Source organism: Ruditapes philippinarum, unplaced genomic scaffold (genome assembly GCF_026571515.1).
Source record: "Ruditapes philippinarum isolate M1 unplaced genomic scaffold, ASM2657151v2 ctg4085_1_1_1_1, whole genome shotgun sequence".
NCBI classification, from domain to species: domain Eukaryota; kingdom Metazoa; phylum Mollusca; class Bivalvia; order Venerida; family Veneridae; genus Ruditapes; species Ruditapes philippinarum.
The window spans coordinates 48,964-67,257 of record NW_026853216.1 but is presented as its reverse complement, the minus strand read 5'-3'; the positions used below and the strand labels follow the sequence as shown (position 1 = coordinate 67,257).

Here is an 18,294-nt window from a genome sequence, read left to right as displayed (position 1 = left end):
ATTTGCTGTTGAAATAGTTCATATAAAAACAAAAGAAATTTTAAAACTTGAAATCGAGATTAATTATCATTCTGAAAAAAGAAATCAGAACAGGTGATAATGCATTTTTCAATATGTTCAATATACCTGATTATATCCTTTATCCGATTTGCCTGTGATGCAAACAGAAAAAATTTAAATCACATAAATAGATTTTAAATATTTTTTTTTTTTCAAAATCTTGAGAAGTTAAGATGGGTTGTTTGGAAGAGATATAACACACATTTTATTCTATTCTTCGTAATACATTTTGTACATGTTAATTTTAATAATGCACGTCATACAATTTTTCTCTTCTAAAAATCCATAAACATTGATCGGTATATTTAAAAGTTACATAAATTACCATTTTAATAAGCGTAACTGATTAACTTTATGATGGTATTTAAACGTCCCGGTTCAACCGTTCGCGTGCCAATCTGTTTGACAAATCCAGTTATTCAAAGGAAATGTACAATACAAATTGTGTAATATTATGTAATACAGGGATACTAAAATTTGATCTATAACACCCTGCTGTTTCAATTCAAATTACTGATGGAAAAGTCATCTAATGATACCTTAAATAAACGACATGTGTGTGACCTTTTTGACCATTGAATTATTAGTCCCACACATTTTTGAAGATCTGTTAAAATATAAATTCACGTTTTCAGTAGGATACTTACCGCCTTAAGTCATCCCAAAATTAATATTTTTTTGGGTGACATAACATGAAATCGCATCTATTAAAGCCTTAAAGTATGACACGGACTTTAATTGACATTAATATAAATCCGTGAGTATGATAAACTGTAGACATCGTTATTGCGTTTTGCCCTACGCAGAATGCGCATGCGCGAAATGCAACATTGGTTGCTATGGAAAATCGTATTGTAAAAAGGTCTATATTGAGGAAGGGATCAATGGGCCATGGTCATAAATGCTAAAATAGATTTTAATTTGCAGGATGAAGTTCACACAAACAGTTTATGCTTTTATCAAATTTGCTAGTCGTATGCGTGTTTTCATTTCCATTTTAACGCCAGAAAGGCAGTGGTCATTCATATTATTGTTGCAATAAATTAAAAAGATGTTTTCTTTACACATCTTTTCCATTTTTTTTTGTTTTGAAAAATAAAGTTCTTAAAATCATCTTAAAATAAATACACTATTGTGCGTATGTTTGTATTTATGGTCTGAACTTCACTATGACGTACTCGACATGCGCATTTTTAGGAGAACATAAAAGTGGTTACAGATATCTAACCAATATCGTCGTTACATATGTTACGAGTATAATTCATGTCTTGTGTTTTTCGAAAAAATGTCAGATTTAATTTCATTGAAATATTTATCATGAAGCGTTACAGATTAAGATTTTCATTACAGCAATGCAATGATATAAAAAGCCTAAATTCTCTGGCCAAAAACGGCTAGCTGTCTTAAGCCAAACAGCAAGGCCAATATGAGCTTAACCCATTATTTGTATTCTTTATTATATGATAGTTAGTGAGAATCTTTCATAGTATAAAGCGACTTGGCGAGTAAAATATCACTTGCCACAATGGCAAAGCCGTAAATAGTGTTTGACAATCGTAAAATGTACTAAATCTTGTGTACTTATTTAAACTTTGACGTCTGCTTACTGTGTGTGAATTTGCGTTTATTTATACTCGCCACCGGTTGCCCATATGGGCGAGTCCTCCAGAAGAGTACAAGTCATTTTAGATTTTGGAGGATAGTGCAATAACATATATGGAAAGATCCCGATTCCAGAAGGTTCCCCTTCTTTAACGTGCCAAGTTGTTTTAGCACCCATACACGGGACCTAGATTTAAAGTATCATCCGAAAGATTGATCAGTAATTTTAGTTGGCCAGCCCGGGAATATAACCAACAAGGTCGAGGTTACAAGTCTCGCGCTCTATGCGGGCTGGCTGCTTACAAAAATTCCGGTGCATATAATCGTAAAATTCGCTCATATCTTGCACCCGACTGCGGATCGAATACTACATGATCAAGGAGTACTACATGATATTTTTTTTTCGATTTTCGTATTGACCGTGCATTTCATACTATGTTTTTCCCGTATTTGCCGTTTCTGTTAAAATAAAATATTTGCCTTGATATTCGATCAATATTTCACGTTTGAAGTGAATATTTGTGATGGTTTTTTTTTGAAAATATAAAAAGGGAGATATTTTAGACAAAATACCTTTCAGGGTCATCTGTCCTTTAGAAATGCATTAGTACTTTCATATGAAATAAGTATTTTAAGTTTAAAGTGAATATGTTTGAAATTAGCCGTAACCAAAAGGTTAATCAGAGCGAAAACATCTAAGAGAAATAAGGGGAATAACTTTGCAAAATATAACTAGGATTATCTGCCTTTTGATATTGCATCATATGATTATAGTGAACAACTAAACCACTGTTATGCGCTAATTTTGTAGTTCTTCTGAAGATGGTTTTAATCACAACACAATGTTCCGTTTTATATTTTAATGTTTCTTTCTTAGTGGAATGCCACAGATAATATATAACACATACACAGGTTATCCTGATGTTAACAAATTGATATTAAAAACAGTAACAATTATTTCTAGTGGAAAGCCACAATACAATGTTATCACTTGGAAATCCAAAATCTAACTGACCCTAAATTTTCTACATGTATCTTTACAATAATTCTAAAATTGATTTCGTTTTAACTGACCAATAGAATTTTAACATTTTTGTGTCTTAAATAACAAAATGACCAATCAGGTTTCAATACAAAATAATGTAACATAGCAACATAGAATTTATAACAACAATCATCACCTGGATATTTTATCAGTCATAAGGTTTAACAACATGATAAGTACAGACAGCTTAATTGACCTTATCACCTATATATTATAAAACTTTTAGCACAGTTGATTGGACAAAGAGGAAAAGCCGCATTTTAATCTTCCAGTTACATAATTTTAAATTTGACATCTGTTATTGAAACATATACTATTTGTAACGTATTTTTGAAATTTCACAAATTTTGTTTTGAAAATATGACCTTTTTATAAAATGATTATATATATAAAATCATCATGCATATTTATTCTTTTTTTTTTTATAAATGAATTTTATCATTTTTCGGCACAACAGTTGTGCCGAAAAATGATAAAATTCATTTATAAAAAAAAAGAATAAATATGCATGATGATTTTATATATATAATCATTTTGCATATTTATTCTTTTTTTTTTTATAAATGAATTTTATCATTTTTCGGCACAACACCACGTTTAAAGTAAATTCGGTAGTTTCTGAGAAAATAAAGGAAATTACTTAAACCAAATTCTGAGAGTGACAATACCATAATACCTTTAATCTGTTGTCAATCAGGGTTACAAATGAAAATGTTAAACAAGTGAAAAATACTTATCTATTGAGAATTTAGTATCAATTATCCTTTCTAGCCTAAAGATTACATTATATAGCAGCTCAAAACCTCGATATTTATGTTCATTAAAGAAACCAAGTAAGACAAAGATAATTTTTGTGTAATGGCAATTACAATTAAAATAACTATGAGAATGTTAAAGGTGATCTATTTAATATTATTTTAGAGTCAGGTTTTTTCCCAGATAAATGGACAGAGGGTGTTATTGTGCCTGTGTTCAAAAAGGGTGACTCAGGTGACGTAAAAAATTACAGGGGAATTACTCTCCTAAGTTGTTTATCTAAACTTTTTACTACTGTATTAAATACTAGAATTGAAAATTTTTGTTCAAACAATTGCATTATATCAGACTGTCAATTTGGTTTCAGGAAAGGAAAATCAACTATAGATGCCATATTTATTTTACAAAGTGTAATTCAACACTATCTTAATAATAATAAAAGGTTATATGTAGGGTTTATTGATTTAAAATCTTGTTTTGATAGCATATGTAGAAACTCGCTTTGGTTGAAAATGTATAAGTGCGGCATTCAAGGTAAAATATTGCGAATCATTAGAGATATGTATAATAAAGTTAAGTCATGTGTAAGATGTTGTAATTGTTATTCTGATTTCTTTAAGTATGCCGTGGGCTTAAGACAAGGGGAGGTAATTTCACCGATACTTTTCTCCATTTTTGTAGAGGATTTAGAGTTACATTTACAAAGCAACATAAGTTCTGGTTTGTTAATTGACGACATTATATTAATCTTGTTACTTTTTGCAGATGATATGGCTATTATAGGCAAAAGTCATGATGATTTACAAAATAGCCTTGATTTATTGTATACTTATTGTATAGAATGGGGATTAGAAGTCAATATTGAAAAAACCAAGATAATGATATTTAGAAAAAGGGGAAATATTTTTAACAATGAAAAATGGTTTTATAACGGACAAAAAATAGAAATTGTAAACCATTTTAATTATCTTGGCACAGTTTTCAGCTACACTGGTAATTTTTCGTTGCACAGGGAACATTTGATTGGTAAATCTTTAAAAGCTTTAAATATGTTATTGTATAATTGTAAAGATTTTGATTTTAAGCCTACATTATTGTGTCAGCTTTTTGATGCATTTGTTGGATCAATTTTATCATACTCTTCGGAGATTTGGGGCTATAATAAGTCCAAAGACATAGAACGTATACACATGAAATTTTGTAAAAGAATTTTAAATGTTAGACAAAATACATGTAACGCAAGCGTATACGGAGATTTAGGTAGATATCCTCTTTTCATAAATAGATATGTTAGAATTATAAAATTTTGGTGTAAATTGTTAGTTACAGATAATATTATCTTGCAAAAGGTTTATGAACAAAGTTTATACGATTGTCATAAAGGTTGTAATAATTGGGTTACTGATATTAAGAATATGCTTGATATGTATGGGTTTTCCGATTATTTTGTTAATATTAATAAAGTTGATTGTAAAATTTTTCCAAGATTGTTTAAACAAAGACTGTTGGATAATTATAGACAAGAATGGAATACAGCGATTGAAAACAGTTTAGTATTAGATCTTTATAAAAGTTGTAAAACAACGCTATTATATGAAAATTATTTAGATATTTTACCAAAACACTATAGATTTTTTATTACAAGAATGAGAATGTCAGCTCATTCACTGAGAATTCAAACTGGAAGGTATGGTCAAAATAGATTGCCACGTAATGAAAGATATTGCCTTTGCTGTAACAATGTTGATATAGAGGACGAATACCATTTCATATTGATATGCCCATGTTTCTTAGAAATTAGAAAAAAGTTTATTAAAAAATACTACTATAAAAGGCCTTCCATGATAAAGTTTATTGAACTACTATGTAGCAATCAAAAGAATATATTATTTAATCTGGCAAAATATATAAAAGAGTCATTAAATTACAGAAATACTATTGTTAATTCTGTCAGATAAATTTGATTTATGATTATATATGTCTTTATTAAAGAATATATAAATTTCATTCAACATTTTTATGTATAGATTTTTTCTGAAGATATGTCTGCTATGTAAACATGTATATTTAATTATGTTTAAAACAGTTTATCCTCAACACTATAATATCAATTTTTGTTAATTTGAAATAACATTCTAGAATAATAACTAAAGTAACGTGACATTGTCTTTAAAGTTTGTTTTAATGCATTGGAAATTAGTATTGAAAATGTATTGTAATGTATTGCAATGTATTATCACACTATGTATGATTATGATTATGTACTATGTACAAGTCGAAATAAAATAATGTTCTGTTCTGTTCTGTTCTGTTCTGTTAAAAAGTAATATAATTCTACTTTAAACATGATTTTAACATGAATTTACATCTTGCGACATTTAACGGTAGTGTTGCGACATTTAACGGTAAGGGAAATTCGTGCGACATTTAACGTTAACATTGCGACATTTAACGGCAAATGATTTTGCGACATTTAGCGGCGGTTGCGACATTTAACGTCAATGGTGCGACATTTAGCGGCAAGTGCGACATTTAGCGGCGTTGCGACATATAACGGCGCCACATACATGATAAGGTTGAAGACGGATTGTTTAGGTGAAATAAGTTACACAGAGAAAATAAAATTCACCAAAACGATAAAAATAGTCAAAAGCAAGCATGCTTATTTAGTTGTTGTTGTTGTTCTTCTTCTTCTTCTTCTTCTTCTTCTATTATTATAATTATTATTAATATTTTATTTTAATTATTATCTCTTTTATTTTATTTTATTTTATTTTATTAATATTTTTTTCATTTCATTTTATTTTATTTTAACTGTTTTTTTTTTCATTTTTATAACATTAAACTGTTACTTCGCTGTGTGGCTGTATGTGAAAAAGGAAAAAGTCGGTGACTGTTATCATATTACACATTTCTACTGTTTAAATAAATACACGAAATGTGATATACGATACTTTAAATTTAAAAGATCAAATTTAAATACATTTGTGGATGTTCAATCATTTGCAGTTGACTGCATCTATACACAAACTGTTTACGGGGTTTACATTGAAAAGAATTGTTACAAGGTTGAATTTCATCAAAAACCGGTGTCTGTAGCTATAAATAGGTTTCAGTCGTTAGTTTTTCGTATTTCTGCACTGTATAAAAATATTTATGCACCAAAATAAATTATTAAAGCACCAAACGGATAAGATATAGGCCTTAATGTATATTAATAAATAATATACTTAATCTCTGGATTATCTTTTTATTATTTCAAGCATGCATTAGACTAATAAACAATTAATAATCAAAGATATTTCATTTTTTCCTGCAAACTTCTGCAGCATGTATAGAAAATAAATTAACGGCGACCATTGAAATTATGTCATGATGTAATGTGGAAAATCATTAAAATCACTTACATAATCATATTCATATATTGGTTAAACCATTTTTCATTTTATAATGTTTTAAACATAGATTGAATTTGACTTCAATTAAAATACTCTGTTTGTATATGGTTTAGGCAAATGATAGAGTGGATGGAGGGGGTGGTAGTCTGGAATGAGATCAATTTAAGTAATATATATTTTGCTTAGGAGCATACATTTGGGCATTTCATGACTCGTAAATAAGAAGAAGTATCATGCGAAATTCAAAACAATAAGTCATTTCCTCTAAGTAGAGAGAAGTTAGTTTAAATAAAATCAAAATGTTGAAGGCAGTATTATGAAAGGTTTGTTGTGCAGTTTTTTATTCTTTATCATGATTAAGATTGACTGCTTGGTTGAGAGTTGAAACTCCTAATGAATGTACCATATCCTTAAATGTGCGTAAAATACGCTAAAGAGACCATTTTATTCGGATTTTGTAATATATGAGAAAACTGCTTTGTACTTATACTATTTCACATGTTGTACTTAACAGCAACCGTATTCTGATACGCTAAGATGGTTCACCATCAATGACTTAAACTGTCTTAAGTGTTTGTCATACGTTATAATGCACGCTTCCGAAACACTTCTTCATTCGCCAAGTTGATGTGAGATATACGATACCTATAAACAATTTTTTTGTTCGAATAAGACGATGTGTCTATAAGCGTGATTGTTGTTAAAATAAAACTGCGGATTGAAATAAATATATATATACGGATTCTAAAATGGCAAAGTATAGTTTTGAAACGAAGAAAATCGCCCCGTTTACTGAGGTGGATTATGCGCTTTTCGGACTTATGCTGGCGGGGTCGGCGTTTATTGGAATATTTTATGCCATTAAAGACAGAAAGAGAAATAATACGAAGGAGTTTCTTTTAGCCGGTGGGAAAATGAATCCCATCCCCGTCGCTTTGTCGATTCTTGCAAGTTTTATGTCGGCAATTACTTTATTAGGAACGCCGGCGGAAATGTACAATTTTACGACAATGTATTGGTATATAGGTCTCGGGTACCTTCTGGTGGTTGCGGCCGCGGCTCATCTGTTTATACCGGTATTCTACCGGCTGAGGGTAACCAGCGCTTATGAGGTACGTTATGTTAAGTATACAGAACAGTTAACCTTTTATCAGGGTGGTTTACTGTTTTATTCTACTGTATATGCACAGCAACAGTTAAATGTTATAAATTGCATCGTGAACAGATTTAAATACCTACTGATAAAACATCACAGAGCCATCGTATCATTCTTCATTAAACTATACTCGTATAAAGTTCGTAACGGCTTATCAATTCCAGAAAGTAATACTTTAGGTACCTCCCCGTTGGGGCCGCGCAGTCTGATCAGGATCCATGCTGTTCGCTTACAAATCCTATTACAAGTACAGATATTGATAGCGAACATCATGGATCCTGATCAGACTGCGCGGATGCGCAGGCTGGTCTGGATCCATGCTGGTCACAAACCCATTATGTTGGTTTTGTCATGGCACGGCTCATTATTATTTTGATGAATCTGTCAGACGCAGTGTACGTTATATGTACACATGCGTTTGTTTATATTTTCCTGTGCATGTTGTTTGACGACACAGACTCTAAAATTGAAAAAGTAAGCCTCATATTATTTCCAACTTTACAAATATTAATGTAATTCGATTTACATAAATATCAAATCAAATAAAGCGTAAAGCACAGTGTACCTCCTTCAGTGTCATGTAGCGTATGTTATCATACATTTTATCATAATTAATTCATGTTTTCTAAAATGAAAATTGTCAAATCAGTGTCATTTATGAAAGTAAAATAAACACGAGCATGTTAGAAGGACAGATTTCATATCAAATGTCCAATATCAATTTTCATTTGTGATTAGATTTTGGACTTTAAAGCGGCACAATTCCAGATTCATGTAATTTTTCATGAAGATTAAGAAAGTGTCCGAAAATACTAAATGTCATACTTTGTGACACAATTGTTTATACAATATTTAGTTTGAGGTTGCCAGTAGGATTTCTAGAACTGTTATGTTTATGAAAATATTAACTAATTGCATATCTTAACATTCTTATTGTGAACAATTGATTTTCTATTACATGATAAGTATAACATTGTATTTTATGTTATCACGATCACGTGACGTAATAATTGTTTGATTTTATCTACATGTATTTGAATGGCGATGTACTATGTACAAGTCTAAACGAAAAAAGTATGTTCTGTTCTGTTCTGTTCTGCAAAAATGCGTAACAATAGCTTCAACAACATGAACCTTAGTAACTCTGTGGCTTAAATTCTGAAACTTAAAACTTTGATACTGTTTGTACGTGAATACTCGGACTGAGTTTGTTATCTACTGAACTAATTCGATTGAGGGTCAAACGTTTCACACATCTTAATTTCTAATTAATTACTGATCATGTCAAGGGTCAAGCCGAGGCTATGTTGCGCAATTAGTTAACTTACGTAAAACACCGAAGGAAATTAACCTGGTGAACATTTTATTCGTCTACAAATAACGGGACGTAACTCGTGCTATTACATCAAATAGCGTATCCATGACTATCAGATTTCTCAGAGCATTCTTTAAGCGTTCAACGTGCCATGATATATGTCTATTGAAACGTCGTCGCGAACGTTTTTATCCGGTGCTTATTTTCTAATATTCTTTACCAGTAAGCGAAGTTGTGATTTGAAAATAAAATAATAAAAGACTTATGATCGAATCATAATTATAAATAAAGTTTTGCTTTATCTTGACTGGTTTGGTTGACCACTTTAATGGCAAGTATGAAATTAGATTGTATGCCATTTTCGATATTATGGTTTCATTAGGTATCAACGTACGTTTTGTTTGTTCAGTGTTCAGCACTTCCAGTAGTGGTGTTTGTCCAACTTAATTAAACATATAATGTCAACAAGGTTGATATTACAATTATAGCGTAGCGTTTCTTATGCGTTGCTACCCTGGTCCCAAAGACCCCACAGAATGGAATAGCAGGGACTTTGGGTTTTTGACCAACATATCCTCAGAAAAGTGATGGTAAAAAGATGGTATAAATCTCCGCAAAATGTCCTTGCTCTGCGAGTCGCAAAATAGCTCAGCCTTATGTTCTTGCGAACCAAAACAAAACTTCCTTGCTGGGACAGACAAAACGTAATAACTTGGCACGTGTCCCCCAGGTGATGTCCCCCAGATGTACCGGAGGTACAATTGACTTTTTCGCCACTGCTGAAAAAGGAGCAGGAATGTTTATGTTCAAGTCATATTGTTTCTTAAAAACGTGTGAAATCATGAAATGAAAATTCTAAAATGTTAGGAGTTTTATATAGACTTGAGCATCAGAGTTACGCCATTTTTCAGCTTGGTCTAGATTTTTATACATTTGATATAGACTTTTTAAATAACACAGGCTTGTCCCACGGGCTCGCCCAAAACTGGTTTAATGTTTGTCCATTTGAATTGACTTTATTTGTTGTAACTGTTTGCTACTTGCTATTGATTTTGATCATTCTTTCAAATACTTGAAGATATTTCTTAATTAATCAGGTAGGTATTCAAAACAACATAACAGAAAATGATGAACAATCTATATAAATTTATGTATGTACGTATATTCGACTTCTAGTTCTAGATCACTTTTGAAATTGTTTTCTTTGAGATATAAATTGCAACAAAATATTACGTATAGCTGTTAAACATGGAAACAACTTGAATAAAAAAAAATAAAACTTGTATATAAAACATTCTAAGAAATAATTTGCGCAGTTTATATCAAAGAATGTTTCCTGATTTATATCAGCTATAAAAACCTACACCAAATGCATATAACTGTTCCTATTATTAGAATAAGATTTATTATGAATACATTTATTTGTTTTCTTAGAAGGAAATAATTCATACTGTAATTTTAACTTGCAATTATGGAAATACATAAACCGCAAGCGTGATTACTAGTGTTTTTGCTTAATTTGATTATTTATTGTACTTTTCAAAATTAAAATTACAACAAAGAATAAGAGAATAATAGATTGTTGAATCTCTTATTCTTTGTTGTACATTCAAAGAGCTTACATCTAACCGCAACATTTTTGTATCTTTATCTTGAAAATTACTTTTACTGGAGAGGAATTGATATAAGTATTGTTTTACTTGTTTTCCAAGCCAGTCTGAATTACATTGTTGTGCAATGTTTGTAAATGTCATTTATGTACAATTTATTGAATAAATAAAGTTTAAACTAAAATTAAAATTAAGTGAAAGCACGAAGACATAGACATGTATCGCTATAGATTATGACAAAAAATAAAAAAGGAGGTTCGAAAGTGATTTGTCTTAACATTTTGCTTTCTGCTAACAACTGTTTTATTCCCTTTGCCGGTAAATCGTGAAAAAAGTCAATGCACCTCGTTTTTATATAAGAAAATGTCAAGAGAGTTTCGATATATTTGTTTTCCCGTTTGATTTCTTATTAAAGTGCGGGGTGTGGGGGGTTTTAAATTAAAAATTGTTTGATACTGTCATATATAATTATTAGTGTAAGGGTTTTAATATGCGACACTTAAACCCCTTAAAACATTTGAGACAATGCTGACTTAGAAACAATTTTCATGTGAGATCATAAATGAGCCGTGTCACGACAAAACCAACATACTGCGTTTGCGACCAGCATGGATTCAGGCCAGCCTGCGCATCCGCGCAGTCTGATCAGGATCCATGCTGTTCGCTATCAGTTTCTCTACTTGTAATAGAGTCGGTTAGCGAACGGCTTTGATCCAGATCAGACTGCGCGGATGCGCAGGCTGGTCTGGATCCATGCTGGTCGCAAACTCATTATGTTTGTTTTGTCGTGACACGGCTCATTTATCTACTTTTATTATTATTATTGTTGCTGTTATTTTTATATTTAACACCATGTTGTTTGTATATTTTCAGTATCTACAGCACAGATTCAGCAAAGGTGTCCGAACTGCTGGGTCATTGACCTTCTGTACACAAATGGTAATGATTAAATATCAAGTTTATGTAAATTTTCTAGAAGTAATAAATAAGTTATTCTTTAAGAGCCCGTGCAAAGGCTTTCTAACTTGAGAACTAACACTATCTCTAGTTTAGTTAGTTTGTTATTTAGTTGATTGGTTTGATGGGTTTGATGGGTTGGTTGGTTGGTTGGTTGGTTGGTTGGTTGTTGGTTGGTTGGTTGGTTGGTTGGTTCGTTCGTTCGTTCGTTCGTTCGTTCGTTCGTTTGTTTGTTTGCATTTGATCTGAATATAAAAGCCGTCCCCGATGAAGGACAATTGAAAAAAAACTCTGTCGATTTAAGAATTTACTTTATCAATTTTATGCCTATGTTACAAAACTGAATAAATTATATTCTAGTGAGATATTGAACGTTTCAAATATTTGTAAACTAATAAAAATTTCAGATACTATCAAATGAAATCTGATTTTATACGGAACACTTGGATCAGAAAATTTAAGATTAAATATTCCAGAAATAGGCCAAGAGGCAATACCAACGTAACTAGGAAACTATATATTGAACTAATGTGTGTCGAGTTTGATATTAGTTTTATATCATCTGATATGTTACAATTCAACTAAGTTCATAACTTTATCTTACTTTAAACATTAGAGTGCTGTTACGATACTAAATATACAAAATTATTTAAACATTGATCGACCGCCTCCGTGGTCGAGGGGCTAGAGTCGATGACTTGTAATCCAGTTACCTCTCTGGCGTGGGTTCGATCCCCGGGAGATGCTTTGGTAGTTTAGCATGGAGGAAGGTAGTCTAGCTAGTACTGATGTAACTCTCCAGGAACGATGGTTAGGAAACTACCCGCCTATATGACTGAAATACTGTTGGGGAAAGGCGTAAAATGAAACAAACAAACAAACATTGATCGAAAACACTTATAGTTGAACCGCTATTCTACTATGAATATAGAAGAGTTATAGTCTAGAGTATGACGAAACATGAACTCTAAAAATTGTAAAATTCAGTAGCCATTTGTAATGATAATGACTAGATTATAACCTAGAGGCCTAGGTGTGCCATTCCTTTAATTAAGATAAGGTTATAACGTTTAAGCTTACCTTGCACAAAATCATCCTCCGTACGTCTGTTCACATTTTTCTTCAAATCGACATCTCTGATATTACTAGACCAATGTTAATGAAATTTGTGCAATGGAAAGTAAACTATTGTCATATTATTATAACATCTTCTATAACCGCGCGTTCCAAAGCTCTAATATTTCGACTAAAGCTTTACCTGGTCAAGTTGTGGTCCTCTACAAAAAGATATTCAGTTTATGGCCCTGTAGTGAAAAGTGTCTCCTCTATTTTAAGTATTTTTACATATACCTATACAAAATAAAAAGAGTCCCACGCGCTTTTCATTTTGCATGTACATTACATAATGTAATATTATATAAAACATACCTAAATTTTGTTATGTTTAACAACAAAATATAGAGCTTCAATATTTAGCATTTACGGTGCATTATTGAGGGGCTAAGTTGCATTAAGTATTCCCTGTGCTTCAAAACTGAGTTCTAGGATCACTTGATACATTGGTAAAGAAATCTATTGATATAAAATTTTGAGAAATAAGGTACAAGGTATTACTAAGATAGCCTACTACGTCTCATAAATGTGCCAACTACTTCTCATAAATGTGACCTACTATTTCTCATAAATGAGACGTACGACTTCTCATAAATGTGATGTACTACTTCGCATAAAAGTGACGTATTACTTCTCATAAATATAACTTACTACGTCTCATAAATGTGACCTACTATTTCTCATAAATGTCACGTACGACTGCTCATAAATGTCACGTACGACTGCTCATAAATGTGACTTACTACTTCTCATAAACGTGACGTACTACTTCTCATAGACGATACATTTGTTTGTACACAGATCAGGGGCGGTAACTGCCACAGATTATTTGCTTAAATTCATTGAACGAGATTCTTACTAAGAAGTGGATGAAGTAAATTAAAAAAAAATGTCAGTGCTGTTGAATTTATTTATCCTAAGGTATAATTTTTCAGCATGAACCAAGTGAAATGGTATAGTTGTTATTTACACAGATCAGTTGTATTTAAATTTATCTGCTGGTTACGCAGTGTTCTTAAATAAAGATTATCCTAATTGACTAGATTTTGACATATATCAACCTTGTTTGAGCATTTTTTGCAGTGATAAGTGTTTTCTTACAAGTTATTTTCAAACTGATTGCATTTACTTGATACTTCATCAATCTCCCTATAGAAATCCCTCAATTTCAGACAACAAGCAGCGTTTGTTTGTTTGTTTTTTCGTTCGTTCATTTGTTTGTTGGGAGATGGGGTTGGAAAAACAAAACTGGCATGTTCTTTTTTCCACAAGTTATCGTAGTATTTGTTTGAAATAGTGTTGGAGCAGCGTGCATTTTATAATACGACTCGTATAGCACGTTTGTAATGTCGCTTTTAATTGGGTAATCGTAACGTTTATAATAAGGGAATTATATACACCGCTGCTGTCAAATTATCAAGTAAATTCGTTTTTTGTCAAATAAAGGAAGTTTGCTGTATAAAGATTCGTGACCATATTATATGGCCATGTATGAATGTTTTTGCAATATAAGCGGCTCGAGTTATATATGTAAACAGCCATTAAATCGTCAAAAGAAATTATTTGTGCCACGCCAAGAAGTCTATCTCACGAACGATCTACCTTTTAAACGAACCAATGCTGAGACGTTTTAATTTTACTTGAAGTCTATTGTTGCTGTTGTTGTTGTTGTTGTTGTTTTATACCTTCCGTTCGTTTCATGCTTTCTTTTCGTGTTTCATTTCAGATATTGTACATGGCGATTGTCCTATACGCCCCGTCATTGGCTCTTAATGCAGGTAACTTAGTTTGTTTACTTTACAACGAGTAGATAATAATTCATTTTAAACAAATTACATTGAACTTTTTGTCCTTAAAAATACTTACAGCTAGTAAGTTGACTTTTATTACCTGTTATACATAAAATGTATCTTCATAATTATGAAAAATTCATGCATTGTTGAATTCACATGTAATGGATTAACCGTGACTTTTTAACATCTATACATATCCAAGTCTACATTTTAAAGGCCCATTATGCCCCCAGAAATGATTTTATTTATATTTCAAGCTTTCTTTGGTGTACTTTTATAGTCTCCGAAAAGTTACTCATTGGCTATTTTTTTTCAAATTTTGCTTTTTGGCAATAAGTATACTTAAGTTATAGTGAATTAGTATTTTATATGGAAGTCCAAATACTTCTTTGATTACATTTTGCTACTTTTATGACAAATTATTACACATTAATCGCTACTTTCTTCATGTTAAAAACATCTAACATTTCTAAAACCATTAGTTCATCATAATAAAATTCATGTTTGCCCTTTGTAAAGAAGAAAGGGTCAACTCTCTAATGTTGATAAAACTTGAGTTCCGCCCCTCCCCCTAAAAGGTGAGTTACAGTTTTGACCCTGTTGGAGGACAACTGCGCATGACACTGATAAAATCGTCATAATATATAATTCCGCCAGTTTTATTGAAGTTGTGATTACCTGTTTCAAAAACCTTTTTTTACAAATCATTAATATTCATTAAACACGTTGGATGGTGTTTTTTTTTCTTTAGATTCTTTTTGAACTGACTGGGACATAAGATAACATTATCAAGGTGAAGAAACGAACTATTTTTTCTCTGGTATGATTGAATCTACGTATATATCATCCTTAAAGTGTAATTAAGCCTTTTTTCCATTATGCTTTTGTATAAATTTATGTATTAATACTCCTGATGATAATCGCTAATATTTTTTATATAAATTATTGAAAGTATCTATATCATCATATAATTTACTGCAAGTCTGCAATTCAATGAAATATGGGTTATTGCGATGACTAGCAGCTGTTAGACCTAATTCCGACCACTGTATCATGTATTGCAAGTTTATTAAACTCAACTCGTGTAATCTTTTTGCGATCACGGGAAGTAGTTTAAAATCTCACGGGTTTCACCGATATCGGAACACGTGCATAATCAATTCGTTTGCAAATCAGTGCAGCAGCCTCGATCAATGACATTGATTATAATTATGTAAAAAATCACAGATTTAATGATTGTGCATTTTACAAATCACTGATAAGACAGATCGTGTTTGTTGTGATTAATGGCTTATCACCTACACGTGCTTTTAACTCTGTCTGTCGTTAAGTGGATATTAATAAATGTAAACAGATCTAGATATCCGACTTGTTGTTGTCTAGGTGTTACAAGTCAATTTAAACAATTTTTTCCAACCGACTGAGGTCTTGTGCGCAACAAAACATGTCAATTACAACCGACTTTGAAACAGTATCGCTCTGTTACGTATCAAATAAGGCTGATAAAACACAGAAAACAAGAAGAATCTTTAAAAAAAAGATACTCGGCCGAACTAAAACTGGTTTATTTGCATATATTATCTTAGGAAACATGGAAAAAGAATAATAAGAATTATGATGTTGAGTCTAGTACTGAATTTTACGATATTAAAATCATATGCATATGTTGGTAAATACCATGTATTTTAATAGAAACAAAATCTTTAGTCTGAAGTAAATCCTTTAAAAGTTAAGAAGATGTAAATAAGAACTACAAACAAAACAATTTATTTTGTACTCGTCTCAGTTCATTTTTACCGTCATGTGATTTTTTATTTCTATTATAGTAAACGTCGTTTCAGCTCAAAGAAAAACATTAAATTTTAAGTTAGTGAAGTTTGTTTCAATCGAAATTTTAATTAAAAGTTTACAAATTACAACGTTTTGCAACACCTTTGGAAATAACGAAAGAAAGCTAAAATCCGGAAAAGAACCAAAAGAGAGCCTCCTTATCTAAAATACTTTGGCAAACATTTATTATATCGTTAGTTGTTAAATCAATACTCCATAAATATGTAAAATACATGAAAATTATAAAATTTGTTATATAACTGATAATACCAGATAAATTCGTTCGTTTTTCTTGTGTGCTTTTCGCTATTTTCATGCACATGAGTAAACGGGAAAGTGGACGTAGTTGAAAGTGGTGATTTTCACTAACGTGTGACAAAATCTATAACTCGATCGTGAAAAAAACGTACAATAATCCGTAGGATACATGGAAATATAGACCTTATAATGTGTAGGAGAAGGCATGGTTAAACAGAACTTAAGTATCTGAAATTTAAAGTTGTACTAAGGTCATCCTTGGGTAAAATAATTGAATCCAAGAAATGAATTTATTATTGAATATTTCTAATTTAAATAAAAGAATTAATAAACTGTGTATGAGACGCTGCGTTACCTATTACGGGACAAGTAAAGTTGATCCTTTCTTTAAAAAAAACTGCCAGTTTTTTAATGACACAATATATTTTTATTGTGACCAATTGTACTAGTGTATAGAACTTTAAACATGACATATCTACTTTGTATCAAGTATTTTATTTAAACAAAGAAACTTTGTAGCAATTATAAAAAATAATATAAAATTTGAGCATAGTATATGTTTAAATTGATAGTAAAAGAACTTATGAATGTAGATATTTCGTTTCAAAACTCCTTCCTTAAGATCAATCAAAATTTAGACGCATGTATCTTTATGTTACTAAATGAGTCGTCTCTCCAGACAACACTGCAAATTGCGTAAGGGTTCTAAAGGGAGGTTACTGTTGAGCTAAAAATAAAGTCAGTTACAGTAACTTCCCATGATATTACTGCAAATGGGTAAGGGTTCCACAGGAAGGTCATTATTGCGCAAAAATAGAGTCAGTTAGAGTGACCATTACTGTAAACATTGCAAATGGCGTGAGGGTTCAAAAGGGAGGTAACTGTTGTGTTCGTTATATAAGAGTCGTTAAGAATGACCTCCCCTGAAAAAAATGCATTTGGCGTAAGGGTTGAAAGTGAGGTAACTGTTGCGTTTTGAAGAGGGTTGATTAGAATAATCTCCCTTGATGAAAATGCAAATGGCATAAGGGTTCAAAGAGAGGTAACTGTTGCACTCAAAAAAGAGTCAGTTAGAATGACCTCCCCTTAAAACATTGAAAATGGTGTAAAAGTTCAAAAGGGAGGTTACTGTTGCGCTAAAACTATTCAGTTAGAGTGATCTCCCCTGAAAACATTGAAAATGGCGCAAGGCTTTGAAAGGGAGGTAACTGTCGGGCTGAAAAAAAGTCGATTAGAGTGACCTCTGGAAACATTGCAAAGGGGGGGGTAACTGTTGCGTTGAAAAAAGTTATTAGAGTGACCTTCCCTGATAACATTACAAATAGCGTAAGGGTTCAAAAGGAGGTTACTGTTGTGCTAATAAAGAGTCGGTTACAGTGACCTCCCTTGAAAACATTGCAA

General features: G+C 31.5%; 1 protein-coding gene across 4 annotated transcripts in view; it reads left to right on the top strand.

Annotated features, from left to right (window-relative positions):
- The window catches only part of LOC132736125 (sodium-coupled monocarboxylate transporter 1-like), a 55,219-nt gene that overhangs the window by 14,858 nt on the left and 22,067 nt on the right, over positions 1-18,294 (top strand). For 2 of the 4 annotated variants that reach the window (XM_060723206.1, XM_060723203.1), the window contains exons 1-3: positions 7,450-7,973; positions 11,816-11,881; positions 14,739-14,790. In XM_060723206.1, the coding sequence (XP_060579189.1) occupies positions 7,611-7,973; positions 11,816-11,881; positions 14,739-14,790 (481 nt within the window). In that variant the 5' untranslated portion in view covers positions 7,450-7,610. Of the gene's footprint in view, positions 1-7,449; positions 7,974-11,815; positions 11,882-14,738; positions 14,791-18,294 lie in introns of those variants that run through there. The other 2 variants (XM_060723205.1, XM_060723204.1) reach the window with 1 other exon arrangement.